Genomic DNA, 16,598 nt, shown 5'->3' with positions numbered 1-16,598 from the left:
AAATTTATTTGAAGTAATGCAACTAAGGTGTTCTCATTAAGTCGGCATACAACATGATCCTATAGATTTTACAATGTCTTAACATCAGCCTGTAGCTCAGGTGTGCTTAGGAGCGCCAGCTATAAGCGGTACCTGCCATTTCGGAGTGTTACCAGACCGCACTGGAGAGTTGCGTGCCTGCAACGATGCTGCAGCGAAAGTGTTAAAGACCATCTGGGCATGCATCCATGGGCTTGATGCCGAGGCAGTGACAAGAAGATGGGGAAGTGGTCACCGCCACACAAGTCATGTGCTCTCCAGTGGATGGATTGGAGAAGACCTGGGCTGCAAATTGATAAATCAATAGCCAAGTAACTGCCATGAGCCAGGCTGAAATGTGTGGTGGCCCCAGTATTTAAGAGGCAGAGGTCAAGTTGGGACAGTGAATTTTCGAAATCTCTGCCACAGCCAGTAAGCATGGTGCTACCCCACAAGGGGTTATGGGTGTTAAAGGTTTAGGGAGTTAATCAGTGCAGCCAGTATACTCAGGGGTGCCACAACATCTGGAGGAAGATATATGCTGCAGTCAGTTATTTCCTGCATTGTCTATCCTGACAGCCACAGCTTCAAGAAGAGTGAAGGAGCAAAGGTTCACTACATACCAAGTTCAGGACACACACAAACTCCACCTGACATTCACTATGGTTCTTGTAATGTCCCCTGTAGCTGTGAAGGGCAGAGAACTGCACTGCTGGGAACCAGGTTTCCTGGAGGGCAATACAAAAAGCAGGTGTAAAGCTTAACAGTTGCTGCAGCTCAGCCAGGTGGTGGAAGAAAAAACAGCCTCAATTCCACTGGAGGATGGCGTGATCTTTAGACTGGGATGGCATGAAACACTCAATGAGGTAGTTACACCTCAGGTTCATCTGCTGCCACACATTTCCTGAACTGGCTATATCCATTGTGTGAGGGCCTGGTGAGACATAGGTCCTAAGCACATGACAATCTTCACCTCGTCCACAGATACAGAGCTTGTAGGCAGTGGTGGTGGTGTGGATGCCACTGCAATTCCCTTTGTCTTGGGGGTTGTCTTTCTGGATTTCTCTTGCTGATCCTTGGGTTTCTCTGGCTGGGAGGGCTTCACTGATTCTATCTCCAGAACTGAGGATGATTAAATCCCTGCAACCAGCTGCTTTTGGCCACTTCAGCCATTGGCAGGTGTCACCTTGTCCACTAGCAGAAACCTGGGACCCCTTCCTAGTGAAAGGAGCCAAGGTAGGTGGTGTGAAACTAAGAGAGGGAAGTACCCCCACCAAAGGGGCAGATGGAGTCTTCTGGCTCAGAGCCGACAAACACTCGGAACTGATGGGGCTAAAACTGTTCTCGTAGTGGCAGCATAAACAGTGCTCAAATTTCCACTTGGCCCCAGTGTTCGTCAGCCTGTACAGGTTCTTATCACATGGTTTTCCTTTCTCACTGGAGGTGGGGCATATGAAGTATTGGGATGGGATGGAGGTCCACAATCTCAACATGTGATGCTGGAAGTACAGCAGGAAGATATGGTTGGACTTCCACCACATAAAGCACTGCATTGGGGAGGGGATATACGGCTTGACATCACAGCAGTAGACCACATTGACCTCAGTCAAGTGTCGTTGTTTAAGGCCAAGATGAAGGCACCCGTGGTAACCAATTATCTCTCAGACCCCAATGGACACAGACGATATGAACTCGTCACTCCTAAGTTAGTGTGCAGCTCCTCGTTATAACTGCACAAGACAGTCAATCTGGAATATAATACACTGGACCATATTTAGGCTCTTAAGGCATGATGGTAATGGAAACATCCCCAACCTGACACATGCAAGTAATGCCAGGCAGGGCAGACGATGCTATTTTTATCAAAACTGACCCCGAGTGCATTTTGTACAAGCCCTCCACCTCCCCAAACTTTTCCTCTAAATGTTCTACAAAAAACAGGCTCATACAAGAAAGAAGCCCCTATCAGCTCTCGTACATACAAGGTATCGGGGCGAATAAGGTTCGCTGCCATTATTAGCCTGGCATTCCTCCCAAGGTGGCCAGGGAGGGGAACAATTTAGGAACATACTTCCTTGAATTATACTGAGACTTTGAATGCTTAGAGACTGCTGGCATTTGATCACCAGCAAGTGATGACAGAACACTTCACCTCAATCCACTGATGCCACCCACTCTCACCAGGGGCCCTCACCACAGGTGCCACCCAGCCACAGGAAAGGCCACCTGGCCTTTGCCAGTAGTCCCGATGGCCCAGGGTGACAGGCATCTACTCCTTGACATATGTGTGGAGTTAGCAGCACAGGCAACAACAGAGGGATCCCTGTGGTCAGGGGGAAACAACCAACAGGGCAGTCCCACAAGACTGGTTACCATGCTGGATGAGGTGCAAAGAATTCCATGGTCCTCACCAGTGTGAAAACACTGCATAGTGGGTGGAGGAAAGAACACCCAGGAAGGTGTCCTTACTCAAGAGATTGAGGATGAGCAGGACTACAAAATGCCACAATGAGAAAGTGGGCCAAAGAACTCAATGCACGATAGACATGCACCCTCCCCCCAATTTGCTTGCCCTGAGAAAATTTTGAAAAATGGAGGTCAAACCCTACAGGGGACCATCACAAAGGCTCAAACGTGTGACACTCCTTTTAGCTGCCTCTTACGAGGCAGGGATACCTCAGGCCTATTCTAACCCCCAGACCCGCAGGACAAAGTTTATCTATGCTACTATGTGCAAGTGCTATTCTCCCTGTGTTTCCAGGAGCACACACTGATTCTGAAGCCCCTAAACAAAGTTCTGTACCACATCTTGCTCTAAACAAGCATTGTAGTCTGCTGTCCATTGCAACTAATTTGCTGCCATACTCCAATTTTCCACACAATGAGGCTGAAAACTAACTTCACTAATAGAACACTTGAGCAATTTGCCTACTACTTTACCTCTTTGGTTATCTTATTAATCCTATTCCTAACTATTTTGACAAGGAAAAAATTCAAGTAGAAACTGCATATCATTTGGTAAACAGGTTCTCTGCTCCAACCAAATGGCCGTCACAGCAAAAGCAGCACTTTTGTTTCGGAGTACTTACCTTATGGGTACATAAGCAGTAGCTTCTACAACTTCTCAATTTCTAGGAAAAGAAACATATGCTGGTGAAAAATGCTGAACTTTGTTATCTATTAAGCCCACCCATTTGAGTTTACTACACACCATGACCATCAGGAATGGTTTTCTCAACATTGGAGGGACACTGAGAATATCTGAACTCTCATTTTAGGTTACACATAAGCAACATGCTAAACAAGTCAAATCGGTTGGGCACATCTGAGGTGTTCCCTTTGTAACTCCCCAGATAAATGTCAGACATCTTTGTACCAGATGTATTCTAAGCTATGTTAGTGTAAAAGTTTAAATACAAGAACTATGAGTGCACCATAAGTGTCTAGTATCTACAAATCGACAGTAGATGACTGCCTATGGTAGACAATAATTCTGTGCACTTTGAAAATATTACAGCATCTCCTCCAGCAGTGCCCATATTTTAACTGATTAGTCTCCCAGACAGAAACTTAGGTCTCTCTCCAGGCCCACATCCACTCACAGCAGACTTAAGAAAATTAAGCCTTCTTTTAACAAAACCCACCTACAGCATAAATGAAAAGGTTTTAAGTAATCAACTTTCCTAAACATTTGTTCCGTGCTTATGAAATTCCATGTGTGCTACTGGTTAATAGGCAGCCGCTCCTATTTATGACAGCCTCTTGGCCTATTTTGCAAGATGTCCAAGTCAGCTGTCCTCAAACACCAAAGAGTTCACACTATCAAGTATCTTAAGGTATATATGTCTACATAAGCACTTACCTCACACTCCTACTAGCAGAAAGATTCCAAAATTCTCATTTTATAGTGTGCACCCCAACAAAGAAATTTTATTTGTGTGTGTCAACATTATTAACTGTTTTCCAAACAATTGTATTAATTTTAAACATCACACAAAGTTGCCACTAATATGTTCTTGAACAAAAGATCAAATACATAGGCACTGTTAGAGTAGCCTCATGAAACTGACCTCACAAGACCAGCATTATTTGCTTTTTGTAGCCTGCCTTTTCTGTTTCACTCATTTTTTACTTTACACTTCTAAAACCCATTTTAAACAAGAGATTTCTTGCAAGGAAGTAAATTGATGCACAGCTCAAATGTACATGCAATTCACACCACTGCCTACACAGTTTCAATACAATTTTAAAAGTTCTGTAAAGGTGCAAAATTTATTTTTAACTGATCCCATTGTGGCATATGCCAACAATATATTAACAGTTCTTAAGAACTTTTGTACACTAGGAGAAAAGGCTGATTCCTTCCAGAACTTTTCCAGCTTTTGTTGGTAGATGAAGAAATTACATTAAAGTTTAATTGTCAAATGCATTTATTTCGATGCGCATTTTGTTTGTACATGGAGTAAAAATGTAAATGAATAATTGCTCAACGAAAACTAAACTAAATGTCAGTTTAGGTGTGTTTAGTTTACCACTGCCCTATATCTGAGAAATCACATCATGCTTCAGTAGTTTGAACTGATCATCTGAATGCCAATACTTGCTCAAAATAGATTTTGCTTCTTCAATCTGAGGTTTAGAGTTACCTGGAATTTCAAAGTAGGGACCATTTCAATAAAATCCATTTAGTGACCATTGTCTTTGAAAGATACATATATTCAAATTACTGTATGAACATTAAGATATTAAAATCACTTATCCACTGATTATTCATAATGAACTTATGAGGAATGGTAATGTATTAAGACAATGAGATTTACAATCCTATACTGATAAAGACAACATAAACAGTTCCTGCTGAATGTCTTAGGTTCTTACAGGTGTACACTATTCTACAGCTGAAAGAACCTGTATCCTCACGACAGTACATTACTGTAATACCACACTTCAACGTAACTGTGAGAAATGGAACTTATGAATCACAGCATTAAAATCAGTCTTTTGGTAAATTTATTTCTTCTTCTTCAACATTTCCTTCTTAGGTTTACCAGCATCATTTTTTGCTTTCTTCCTTAAGTTTTCATCTTCATCATCATACATTTCCTGAAAACCAAATAGGATTTAAAAAATGGTGCAACAAAATGCTAATCATTACCATAAATGCTTTAAAAATCTTATGTAAGAACAGAAGGTACAACTTTCTGGCTCAAATTACAATGCATACATAGCCTTTTCACTGCAAAGCAAACTTACAGTTTTTAACTCAAAATCAACACACTTCTAAGCTCACAAGTTCCTACTTCTTCAGTTTTTAAGTATCTGTTTTATCAATTACTGAGGGGGTGGTTTCAATGTAAGTGGAATCCAAAACACATTAGAACTTAAAAATTTAATGACATTCACATTGACAATTCTTCCACTGAGGACTGAACTGGAATAGTCATTGAGCCACATAGTTCAATGGGATACAACTATACCAAACTATTTACAAATATATTAACTGGAAAAATCTATTCTAATTAAATTTTACCAAATTTGGCTCAACTTGTTCAAATTAACCATATACTTTTCCCAGTTAATAGCTTTGCTGATTTCCTATTGAAATCTTATTGCAGTGTTAATGGTTGTAAATGTAAGCCAGGATGTCAAAATTACAATGCTTAGCTACTCCTAATAAATGAAAATATCTTGCTTTTTTGGAATTCCAAGCACAGGGGCAGTGAAAATCAATCAGGTGAGTAATTTGTAATGTGCATTCCATCCTGTTCAGCACATTGAGCATTTGTTGGATTTAATAACTAATCATGGTCCTGACTGAACTGAATTAGACAACTAATAGAGGGACCTATAGCTTATTGTGTTTAATATGGATTCTGAACCTCAATACAAGATTCTTCAAATGATACCATTTAATTTGGATGTCTATCAAGTTCACTTATACCACAATACACAGAGTTATAAAAGAAATCTAAATTCACATGACTATAGCCACTGTAACAGCAATCCCTCAACAGCTAATATAAAACATTCATACACCCAAATACACAACAAAAACTAACCCATATAAGGTTACCAACACACAGAAAATGTTCTACAACGAATCTGTAGAAAACCAAAGTGCACAACAGCTTCGCCAGATTATACGGCTTCCTAGTGCAGCATTATGGTGGCCAACAGTGCTGTTTCCTTTGCATGACTAATTCACACAAAGAAATAAAACAGTACTGCACAACATTTTAAATTTAAATTTAATCTGAGAATGAGGAGCCAGTAATAAAATCCAGGGCTTTTTAATTCTGATCAAACAAGAATTTTCAGCAAGCAATATTAAGATACCTGGATCATTTAGATGTACATGCTTGGAAGTAATGCCAATTAATAGTAGTATCTAGAGCTTGCATTGAGTGCCCTTACCTCTGGCTCCTCATCAAGCTTAGCCTTCTTGTTGTTAACCTTGTTTTGGTTCGGGGTCAGCTTTCTCTTCCTTGGCTCAACCTAGCACAGGTATAAAATCAATCACTAACTCTTCATATATCAAAAGCACTAAACACACCTATCACCCGTTAAAGGATGTACATAAATTCACAACATTAAAATATTAAACAATAATACCAAATACTTATGCTTTAGGTAGTCTACAACTTACAGAACTGTATAAAACAAAAAATACCCGAATACTTCAAATACACATCAAGGATAAATATTTTTCCAACATGACTAACCATATGAAAACATTCCAAACCTGTGCAAGGTAAGCAGGCAAGATTCAGCCATCCCATTACAAAATAATGGATTTTAAACATGCAAGTATTTTACTGTCCAATAGCATCAGAAACCTTACACAATGAACCCAACATAAAACAATGACTGGATAATTTGGGCCACACAAAAATCACTATGGCCAGCCCTCATGCACATAGAAGTTTTCACTCGCCATACAGTGTTAATCATCCAACTAAATTAATACAAAGGAAAGAAATTTATGTTCCACAAAGGGTCAACATGACATCTCCTTGGTTCACTTAAAAACCAACTGTAACAAGATCTTTTTTGTAAGTGTTGCTGGCAACAGGATAGGACATTGTCCTATTCTTTAGAATGAAGTCTTATGAAATTTCTATGCAGTGTAGCCTAAGCCGTTAAGTCAGATCAGACTTCACATGCCAAAGCTATAGGGTCTTTAATATACTGGGCTATACTTCCACTTAAGTGCCACAAAAAATGTAAGCACAAACACTTTACCGCTTTGTTTCAGGTACATGCAATAGCTTAACATGTCTTGTGCCTTGATTCAAAGAAAGAAAAAATCTTTCAGCTGATTACATCTTACTGATGTTTAAGTGCCATATTGGGTTGTTCCTGCTAGAAAATCTTGGTAGCACATTACAAAAATCTCACAAACACACACACCATTTCTGGTAAGGTACAAAAACTTGTGTCTACAGATGACTTTCACATTTAAGGCAACTTTCTGACAAAGCAGCTTAAAATTGATTCTTTTTCACCTTTTAGATATGTCTAGTTTTCTGAACTCATTGAATGTCAAGACAACTGAACGAGAAGTAAGTTTATTAAAGATCTGTGTGTGGCCACTCATTTTTCTTCCACTTTCACACATTGTGAGGACAATATGAAGTACATTTAACATCTGAGACAAGGATTGCAATTTCCTTATAAAAAGTATGTACTGAAAATTAAATGTGCAAAAGTGGCTGCAGATACATGGGACGAGAGGAAAAGAGATGTCAAAGCTATAGGCAGCTGTCTCAATAAGGAAATAGACAAGCTCTATGTTTAACCATATGGAAGAATCCACAGATTGATGCCACAAGGAAAGTTGCTGGGACTACCTTCTATAAAGCTTCTGCAGATTAGAATTTACAGCATGGGCTTCATAACAGTGCTGTAGACTCATGGCAAAGATACAGAAAATCACATGCAAGTGATGAAGTTCAAGCACACTGTCACCCCCTGTCATTTGAACTATTAGAAGCAATGAAGTCCATATACAGGCCCCGAGTGACATACCATTTCCAGTGCTTAAATGGGAAGACAAAAATGTGAACATTTCGAAAATTTGGTTTGAAACACCTGCTGAAAAGCAAAGTTGGCTTATGCACCTGGAATCCATTAGGAGCAGAGATGAGTCAAATTTAATATAAACTTTGAAATTTATGGGACTTTTGACAAGTTTATCTCACACAAAAAATTGGCTGGTGACCTGAAGTTTTTCTGGGCTGTTTCATGATACTATTTGCAGAAAAGAAAACAGAATATACAATAAGAGGAAAAATTCATACCAGTAAATTACAGGAAGTAACCTTTATTCCATCCATGTATATGTAAAGAAATATGACCCAAATGACATGAATTTAATGCATCTTTTAGATAAACAAGTCAATGTGTACTTAGAAGTAAGTCAATTGTGTAATCAAGTTAGACCCCATGGACAGAACAAAAAATTTACTCATCACACAAACACTAAAACATACTATGGTAATTAGTATGATTAATTATCAGGAGACACCTGTCACCTTATTTTCAAAGAGTTCACACCCAATTGACATTAACACCGTTTTATATGTAGTAATTAACAAAGTAACAACTTTCAGGACTCATTTTACTGACAAATCTTGATTACTCACAGCAGTTTCTCCATCTTCTCCTTCCTCCTCCTCACCTAATTCTTCTTCATCCATTTCATCATCAATCTCTTCATCCACAGGTCCACCTGAAAGCAACATTTCACAATGCATTCAATGAAAATTTACAATGCCATTGAAATACAAATGACTACTACATAATTTTCAAGCCTGCTTCTTACCTATAGCATGATTTCCTATTAGATGAACAGGTCCATTGCCTTGTACTAAGCTGAATGTTACAGGAGCATCTGGGAATGTCAAATCAAGAAGAACCTGTTGTATAGAGCCAGCCTTTAGGACACAAACTGGCACTTTTATGCTCTGGCGGCATCCCAAAGCTTCCACCTGTACAACATTAACTTCACCCTCCTTGGCTTCAGCTCCAAGTACAGCCTGAAATTAGTTGTACAGTAACATTATTTGACACCAATACAACTGAACAAGTATTGAGTACACAGTGATTACCCTATGAAGTCATTACATTACCATGTGTTCAAAGTTTCGACCCTTGTCAATCACTACCAACTTCAACTCACAGTACTTCAACTGCGACACCCACGAATCAGTCAATTTCAGATGAGCCATCATAATTTTAAATTAAACTGATTCAATTCTAAAGGTCTCATGGGGTTGAGTCAATGGAATGACTTCCACAAAATTAGAATGGATCCTTAAGGATAAAAGATGTCTACACATTTGGAGATTTCATACAGCAGTTATTGCCACATACTATTCTGTGAGCAACTTCAGACAAGAATTTGGGGCAAAGCAACATGTTGTATATAAATTTTGCATGTACCCTGCCAAAAAAATAAGGAATCATCCTGCATTTAGAGAGGCTTCTCTGTGCAGAAACTTTGCCTCTGGTGAAAAGGCTACACTACATAACTGCCAACAATTCCACCAGTACTAAGGAAACTTGACACAGGTAAAGCAACAGTACTGTTACCTATTAAGCCTGTACAGTGTACTACATGAGCTGTCAATAAGAACATTTCAATCCTATACAAAATGCAGAAGTGCAAAACAATTCCTCCTTGCTACCTGAAGAGATCATACAGTTGCATTTGAATCAAAATGTAAAGCCTTCCTAAAATTCATAAAGAGGTACTAACTTAGCAGCCAATAGTAGTACTCAGATATGGAGTAACTGAACTCACTTCCTTGCTGAGACTGTCAGGCAAATGCTAACCTCAAATAAATTACTAGATTTTATTAATAGAGCTCTTACACAGTTACAACCATTAGCTAGCTTGACATCTCACTTTACAAATGTCCACTACACAGAGTCATGCACTAATTACACAGCAATGCTTCATTTTGGGATCCTCTCCTCAATCTTTTGTTCTACCAAGACTCTTTGGACTAACAGTATGGGTACCATTCTTTCATCTGACAGCCAACCTTTTACAAAGGATTTTGGAGAGAAAACAGCTCAGCAATTTTCAACTGAAATGTATCAGATATGTAAATCATTTTCATAGCTCAGCCTCATCTCAGAAAGTAAGCATTCTATCAATTAGGAAGAGAAGAAGTTGTCCACCTTCTGGTTAGATGGAAGCATGACAGCTCTGGGACATTTTAACTTACATCAATTTGTATATGCAATCATTGAGTCATCACCTACCAAACTACAAGCATGCTTGAAATACTTGCATACAGTTTAACACTTTCACTGCAGTCAGTAGGTATACATGTCCTGCTACACACACAGATTTACCTACACTGCTGTGGACATCCAAATGCACCCTGAGTCACCAACCTCTCACTACTGTAGACAAAGTATTGCCCCCCCCCTCTGAACATAAAAGTTCCAAGTATTTATCATACAACATACATGCCTAGTTGTGTGCTATCACTTTGAGAAAACCTCATTTTAATATATTTGATAATTTGAGATATGACAACTTTAATGACCATGATTCACAATGCCCCAGGACATGAATGGGCATGTAGTGTGCCACCGTATTTCATATCGGCCAGAATGCCGAGCCTCAGCACAAGCACCAGGTAAGGCCAGTATTATACTACCAATTTCTTTGTCAAAGTTGATATGTCAAATAAATTTGATGGTAGAATAGCGAAATGTCGCCTGTCAAATATGATCAAACCTAGGGCCCCACAACAGATCTGATCAAGTCATTTGTCTTCTGTTCACTGCAATGTTAAATACAGCCACTTTTAATGCTGGAGTCGCTACAGCTACTTGACATCACTGTAGTCTTTGTAAATATGGATTTAAAGTTTGTGTGCTCCTTAAACTTCCTTTTATATTTTTAATAAACTTGCCTCATTAAGGTTGGGGGTGAACAAGGGGCACAGTGTATGCTATTAATTGTGTGGTTATGGGCAAGTGAAAAGCTGAAGGCAACCTCATGTCCACAATCAATTACAGCCATCCACCTCCACATCCGGAAACATCCAGGCAGCTTTTCAGCTAGTCAGAATAGAGAATAGAAAATAAATTCTGCCTTTGCTTTCCATTCTCTTCGTTTATCCTTCGTTAACTCTAGCCACAAGTTAAAAGTACTTTCATCTGTTTTTCACTTATTTTGTAGTAGTTGGAACACTAATTCCATTATTCAAAAATAAAAGTATTTCTTGTTGCCCATGAAGTGTATTAATAAGTAATTTACATCCTCCATTAGCAGCTCTCTCAACATTTTACTGTATGCTTTTATTATCTCAACACAATACCCATGGCCCCATCCAAGTTTGTTTCCTTTTTTCCCACCGCTTTTCTTCCAAATACACGGAGTGCAGTTGTACCAGCAACTGCACTGCATAATAAAGAGGTTGTTGCCTGCCATCTTTAAGTTTGATGAAAAATATGTAGACTGTAATATCCCTTTCCAGCTCGACATCAAATATCTTTGTCAAATAAATTTGACAAACATTTGATCAAATCTCTATCACAGAAATATAAGTGTAATACCAGCCTAAGCAGTACAGCCATAACAAAACCAGCCTGAGCACGGAATACAAAGAACTCATCCGTAGCAGGCAAAAGGTTAAACAGTCACATCATGACGGTCCGTCAAAACAGCTCCCATTTAACACGCTGTTAGAAAAAAATGTTCAAACCAGCAGACTAACAGGGCACTGTTAAAGGTAAAATGGAGGAACAGGATGAACTTTTGCAGCTATGTCTGCAGTTGCCAAAAAACAACAATTAGCCTTTCTTTCCTTTGTTTGGTGTGTGTGTGTGTGTGTGTGTGTGTGTGTGTGTGCGCGCGCACCTGTCTTTTCCCCCTAAGGTAAGTCTTTCCGCTCCCGGGATTAGAAGGACTCCTTGACTCCTTACCCTCTCCCTTAAAACCCACTTCCTTTCGTCTTTCCCTCTCCTTCCTGAACAAGCAACCATCGGTTGCTAAAGCTAGCAATTCTGGGTGTGTGTGTTTGTGTGTTTTGTTCATTGTGCCTGTCTGCCGGCACTTTCCCGCTTGGTTAAGTCTTGGAATCTTTGTTTTTAATATATTTTTCCCATGTGGAAGTTTCTTTCTATTTTATTTACTTTGTTGGAAATATTCTAATATAAGGCAGCCAGTCACCCAGAAATTTAAAGGTAAAGTGATTTTTCCACCCAACATCTAAAACAAGACCTCCTGGTACCACTTATGGACAAACTGTTGTTGTGGAAGGCTGGAATCTTCCAAACAACTTGCAAAACCACACAAACCATGCAAGAATGCTACACTTGAGAACCACATTCACCATAAATGCACATCACACCTCCAGAAGACATTCAGCAGTGCAATAAAACTTTTAGTCACAGTAACATTCTGGGAATGCATTACAAAGACCTCCTGGAAACATGGGAAATCTGTAATCACGACAGCAGCTACAAATTGAACTTTACTTAGAACCCAACAGTTTCCAAGATTTGCCCAAGACTGTATGCTTATGGTATGGCAAGCAGCAACCAAGAGGACACCTTTGACAATTTTTACCATTAAAGTAGAAGTCTTTGGGCAGGGAGGTCAGTCTGCCAGTAAAATCTTACTTAGTCCTCATATATAAAGGGCCCTAACAAACTGCAGCTGAAGGACATCTGCAGTCTGATAGCTCACCTGAAGGTGACGTGTCCCATCGACATAACCGATCTCAGTCACTTGCGATCAGCAAGCCCAAAACTAATACTGGATATTCAGTTTACTGGGAAAAATTCACATTACTGCATGCCAAGTGCACACATTTTGCAATTGTGCACACGTAAGTCATCTGTGCCATCACTAAAATATGATGGTTCATATGATACAGCAGACACAGGTCATGCTCTCACTTTGGTCCCAACTGTCATGAATAGCTGAGGTGAAGTCACTTGAGAAGCTAGTTCCCAGGTCACAAACTACAGATCTACCTCACAAGGTCAACAACAAACAGGATTAATTACAGGCATGAAACTTTTGTCCCTGAATTCTAAGGAAAGCTAGGAGGAAGCTATAATACTACATGTAAGGTTGACAGCAACACTGCTATTTCTAATGACAAATGAGCCAATAAAATGTTTAAGCAGATCACAATATTTCAGAATACAACATGATGCAGCAACTACGGATGGAAAACATCCTTGTTTATACACCTCAAACATTTCCTCAACTGCTGTAAGCTTGTACAACCTAAAATGACCTCTGAACTGAATAACTATCTTATCACCAACACTGAACACTTACAGAAAAAACTGTCATTCCATCTCACTTTCAGTAATGTGCGGCCACTTACACAGCATCTAAAGATTAACTAGCAGCACTTACACCCCAGGAGCAAATGCATTATTGTACTAGAACTTGTAAACATCAAGAAATAAACTAATTTACTTTCATCTTTAAAGCTAATGAACATCCATTTAAACTGCAACATTTCATAATATCAATTCAACCTTCTGAAAGGACAAACTTAAATGGAAGACATCCTGTTACTTCTAAAGTACATTGTGATTTTGATACAAAAATACAATAATGTGGAAACACTAGCATCAATTCAGTACCAGACAAACAGTACAACATGGCATCACTTGAGGCAGTATACTGTTCCCTTCTGCAAATTATTTTCTCCACACAGAATCCCACATTATCAAGTTTTAAAACATGAATCCAATTTATTTTTCTTTCAGACAACACTATGGCAAAACCTAATCCCAACAACATTTCTACTCTACAGCAATGTCAACATTTGGTCACAGTTATATGAATGTGAAGAGGCAAATTCTACTAATGCGAGTACTAAATAATGGCCGAGGAAAAAAATTTTGCAATGTACCCTGAAGTTTATGCTCACCCCAAATGTAATACATTGTCAAAAATCGATGCCTATCAGAAAAAAACATGTTCCACTGAATACTGTAATAGATATTGCGCTTCTTATTTAACAATTACTTTCCAAAAATTTATCTGGTCACCTTGTGTGCTTTTCCCTCCTATCAAGACTACATAGAAGATACCAACATACCTGTTTCACTATAAGGGACTGATTACTGCGGAATCCTGGTTTGGTTGCCTCTTCAACATCACCATCAGGATCCCACTGAGACACTGATGTCTTCTCATCTCCACCCTTCAATGTCAATCCTGAAATATAGGAGTAATCATAAGTTAATAATACTGGAAATGCTATGTAAAATTTACACAATGCGATAAACAAGAACATCGTTAAACCAATCACACCCATGAATCACATGAAAAATAACCTGTTTAACCCAACACAACCTTTACTGCGAATATGAACTGGTTGAACAAATGAAACTCGGTGCAAACAAATGGCACAAACAAAAAAAATATGCACTTCGTAAAGGCTTCGATAAACATAATCCCAGTTGCAATAGTCTCACCTCTAAAATTTCTTACCCCTCTACGATTTACATCTCACGATAAGTTCGGTTTTTTAAAGTTTTTTTTCCTAACACGGCTTCACCGTGATCAAAGTTTTAACTCTCCCACTTCCAAATTATAAACTTTGGAAAAATTATGGAAGCTTCACAACCTCAAAACCGAGCTATACATCTCTCCTTATTCTAATAATGTTTAACTCGTCATTGTCAAAAAAATCAAGTTTTATTACTTACGTCTGAAGTTGCCGGTAACAGCATATATCTAAATTTAGCAAAATAATTAACCGAATTCACCGAAATACAACTTCATACAACCAAACACAATTCCTGACTTACCCAAACTCTCAATTTTTGAATGCATTACCTACTTACAGTATTAATGTAAAAACGTTGAAGCACGCAGTCTTTCCCTCCATTACACATTCACAGTATTGGCGTCTTTCTGAGTGGAATACTTACAACACTCGTTTACTTACCCCAGAAATATTCTTCAGACATATTGATTGTAGTTCTTTTTAGAATATAAAACCAAGAAGCTCTGTTTTAACAGAGACGCTAAATTTCACAACACGTGTGCAGAAGTAACGAAAGCCTCTAACTCCTTCTTGCCTCCAGCGCTCCCTGTGACAAAGTGATCGTACAAGAAATGGCGCGCTTGGTGATAGCCAGCAACGCATTTCACCCACGTGATCGAATGCAAAATGAGGGCGCGTTCCATTTCATGCAGTACTATTATCGTTGTCTTTATTTTATTTCTACATAATTATTAATCATGACGAACAAATTCTTTCAAGATGGAAGTAGTTAGACTATAAGTAGTTACAAATAAAATAAAACATTTGAATCATTTTAATAAAATGTTACAAAATTATTGAAAAATAAATCCTTGGCATAGCTGATTGATAAACAAAATTAGTAACTGATACTTACTGACTAAAGATGCTGTAATTAATTTGACAAAAGAGCTACGTACAAAGGGTTTTTCGTAAATTTTACGTTTACTTGACTGACTTCATCAGAACTCAATGTTTGTTTCAATTACGTTAGCTATAGACATATCAAAAAACAAAAGAACTGCCAAACGAATATTATGGGGAATGTCAACCTTCATAGAATTTCGGCCAGACTATAATTGGTGAAAATAACTGTATTTTAGTAGCCAACACAGTGCAAAATTTCAGAGATACGTTAGAACGAGGTTCTGTGTCGCTACGGGCCAACGTTATGCCTTGTTTATAATGTTCACGTTCTTGTTACGATATGGCCTAATTCAGTTTACTATATATATATAGAAAAGATGTAACGCTTCAAGACTATCGTTCTGAGTTCAGCAAACCATTTGCAATTGCTATTACAGGTTTTCTACTTTCACTATGGAACAGTATGCATTCTCCTGCAAGCTTTACGTTACCATATAACTTTATTCTTTAGTTGCTTCAGGAGAAAAGTGCCACAAAAAGTGTTTCTGAGTACACAAGCATATTTTCACATAAATTGAATTCACCATCAGTTAAGGCATCCAGAGAGAATTACTGGCCACTGAAGCTTTGAGATGGGCAACATGAAATGTCTGGATTGGATTGAGTTTTTTTCCGAAAGGGGAAGAATGCAGTCTAAATCATGAATCTGTCAACAGTAGGCATGTAACTTAGCCTTCCTCTGTATAGTCCAATATTATTAAATTAATAAAATATAAATAATATAAATAAAATATAAATAAATGGAAATGGTATTATTGTGAGATGTATAGGGTATTTCCATTACCAGGAGTAATGAAAGAACAGAAATTATAAAGAAAGATCTACAAGAAACGTAACAACGAGACAAGAAAGGAAAAGTGATTTTTAAGGCAATAAATATAGTACATTATACTCTGTTCAAAATTACTATAGGATTGCAGACAGGTTACAAGTAGTAGGGAGCGGCCCATGCAGGAGGCAAATACTGCCAATCCTACAATATCTGCAGCTGATGCAACCAATCAAAGTGCCAAACCTTCGCCCTATGACCAGAACACTTCCTGCTTCCACTGTGTTTGAGTTTCAGGCAGTTTGCTGTCCTGTGTTATCCAAGGGTTTCTACTAGGCCTAGTCTTTTTCTTAATTCAT

General features: G+C 38.5%; 1 protein-coding gene across 2 annotated transcripts; it reads right to left on the bottom strand.

The window, feature by feature from the left end:
- Positions 1-4,430: 4,430 nt before the first annotated feature.
- LOC126354668 (nucleoplasmin-like protein) lies at positions 4,431-15,193 on the bottom strand. Of its 2 annotated transcripts, XM_050004456.1 has the most exons (6): positions 14,967-15,193; positions 14,112-14,230; positions 8,843-9,056; positions 8,664-8,749; positions 6,433-6,513; positions 4,431-5,121 (listed from the first exon to the last, which is right to left on the bottom strand). In XM_050004456.1, exons 1-6 carry the CDS (start codon positions 14,986-14,988, stop codon positions 5,029-5,031), a joined length of 615 nt encoding a protein of 204 aa, XP_049860413.1. In that variant the 5' UTR covers positions 14,989-15,193; the 3' UTR covers positions 4,431-5,028. The 2 variants fall into 2 exon arrangements, with proteins under 2 accessions (XP_049860413.1, XP_049860414.1); XM_050004457.1 differs by lacking the exon at positions 6,433-6,513 and having other exon boundaries at positions 14,967-15,145.
- Positions 15,194-16,598: the final 1,405 nt, after the last annotated feature.

The sequence above is a fragment of the Schistocerca gregaria genome, chromosome 3 (genome assembly GCF_023897955.1).
Source record: "Schistocerca gregaria isolate iqSchGreg1 chromosome 3, iqSchGreg1.2, whole genome shotgun sequence".
Taxonomy (NCBI): Eukaryota; Metazoa; Arthropoda; class Insecta; order Orthoptera; family Acrididae; genus Schistocerca; species Schistocerca gregaria.
This window is presented reverse-complemented; position numbering and strand designations above follow the sequence as displayed.

What these genes read in the sequence shown, in the direction of transcription:
- LOC126354668 (XM_050004456.1), bottom strand. Translation starts at nt 14,988, where the DNA reads ATGTCTGAAGAATATTTCTGGG. An exon ending in AGTCCCTTATAGTGAAACAG is followed by an intron (nt 9,057 to 14,111) that starts GTATGTTGGTAT and finishes AACTAATTTCAG; the next exon opens with GCTGTACTTGGAGCTGAAGC. An exon ending in AATAGGAAATCATGCTATAG is followed by an intron (nt 8,750 to 8,842) that starts GTAAGAAGCAGG and finishes TGTTGCTTTCAG; the next exon opens with GTGGACCTGTGGATGAAGAG.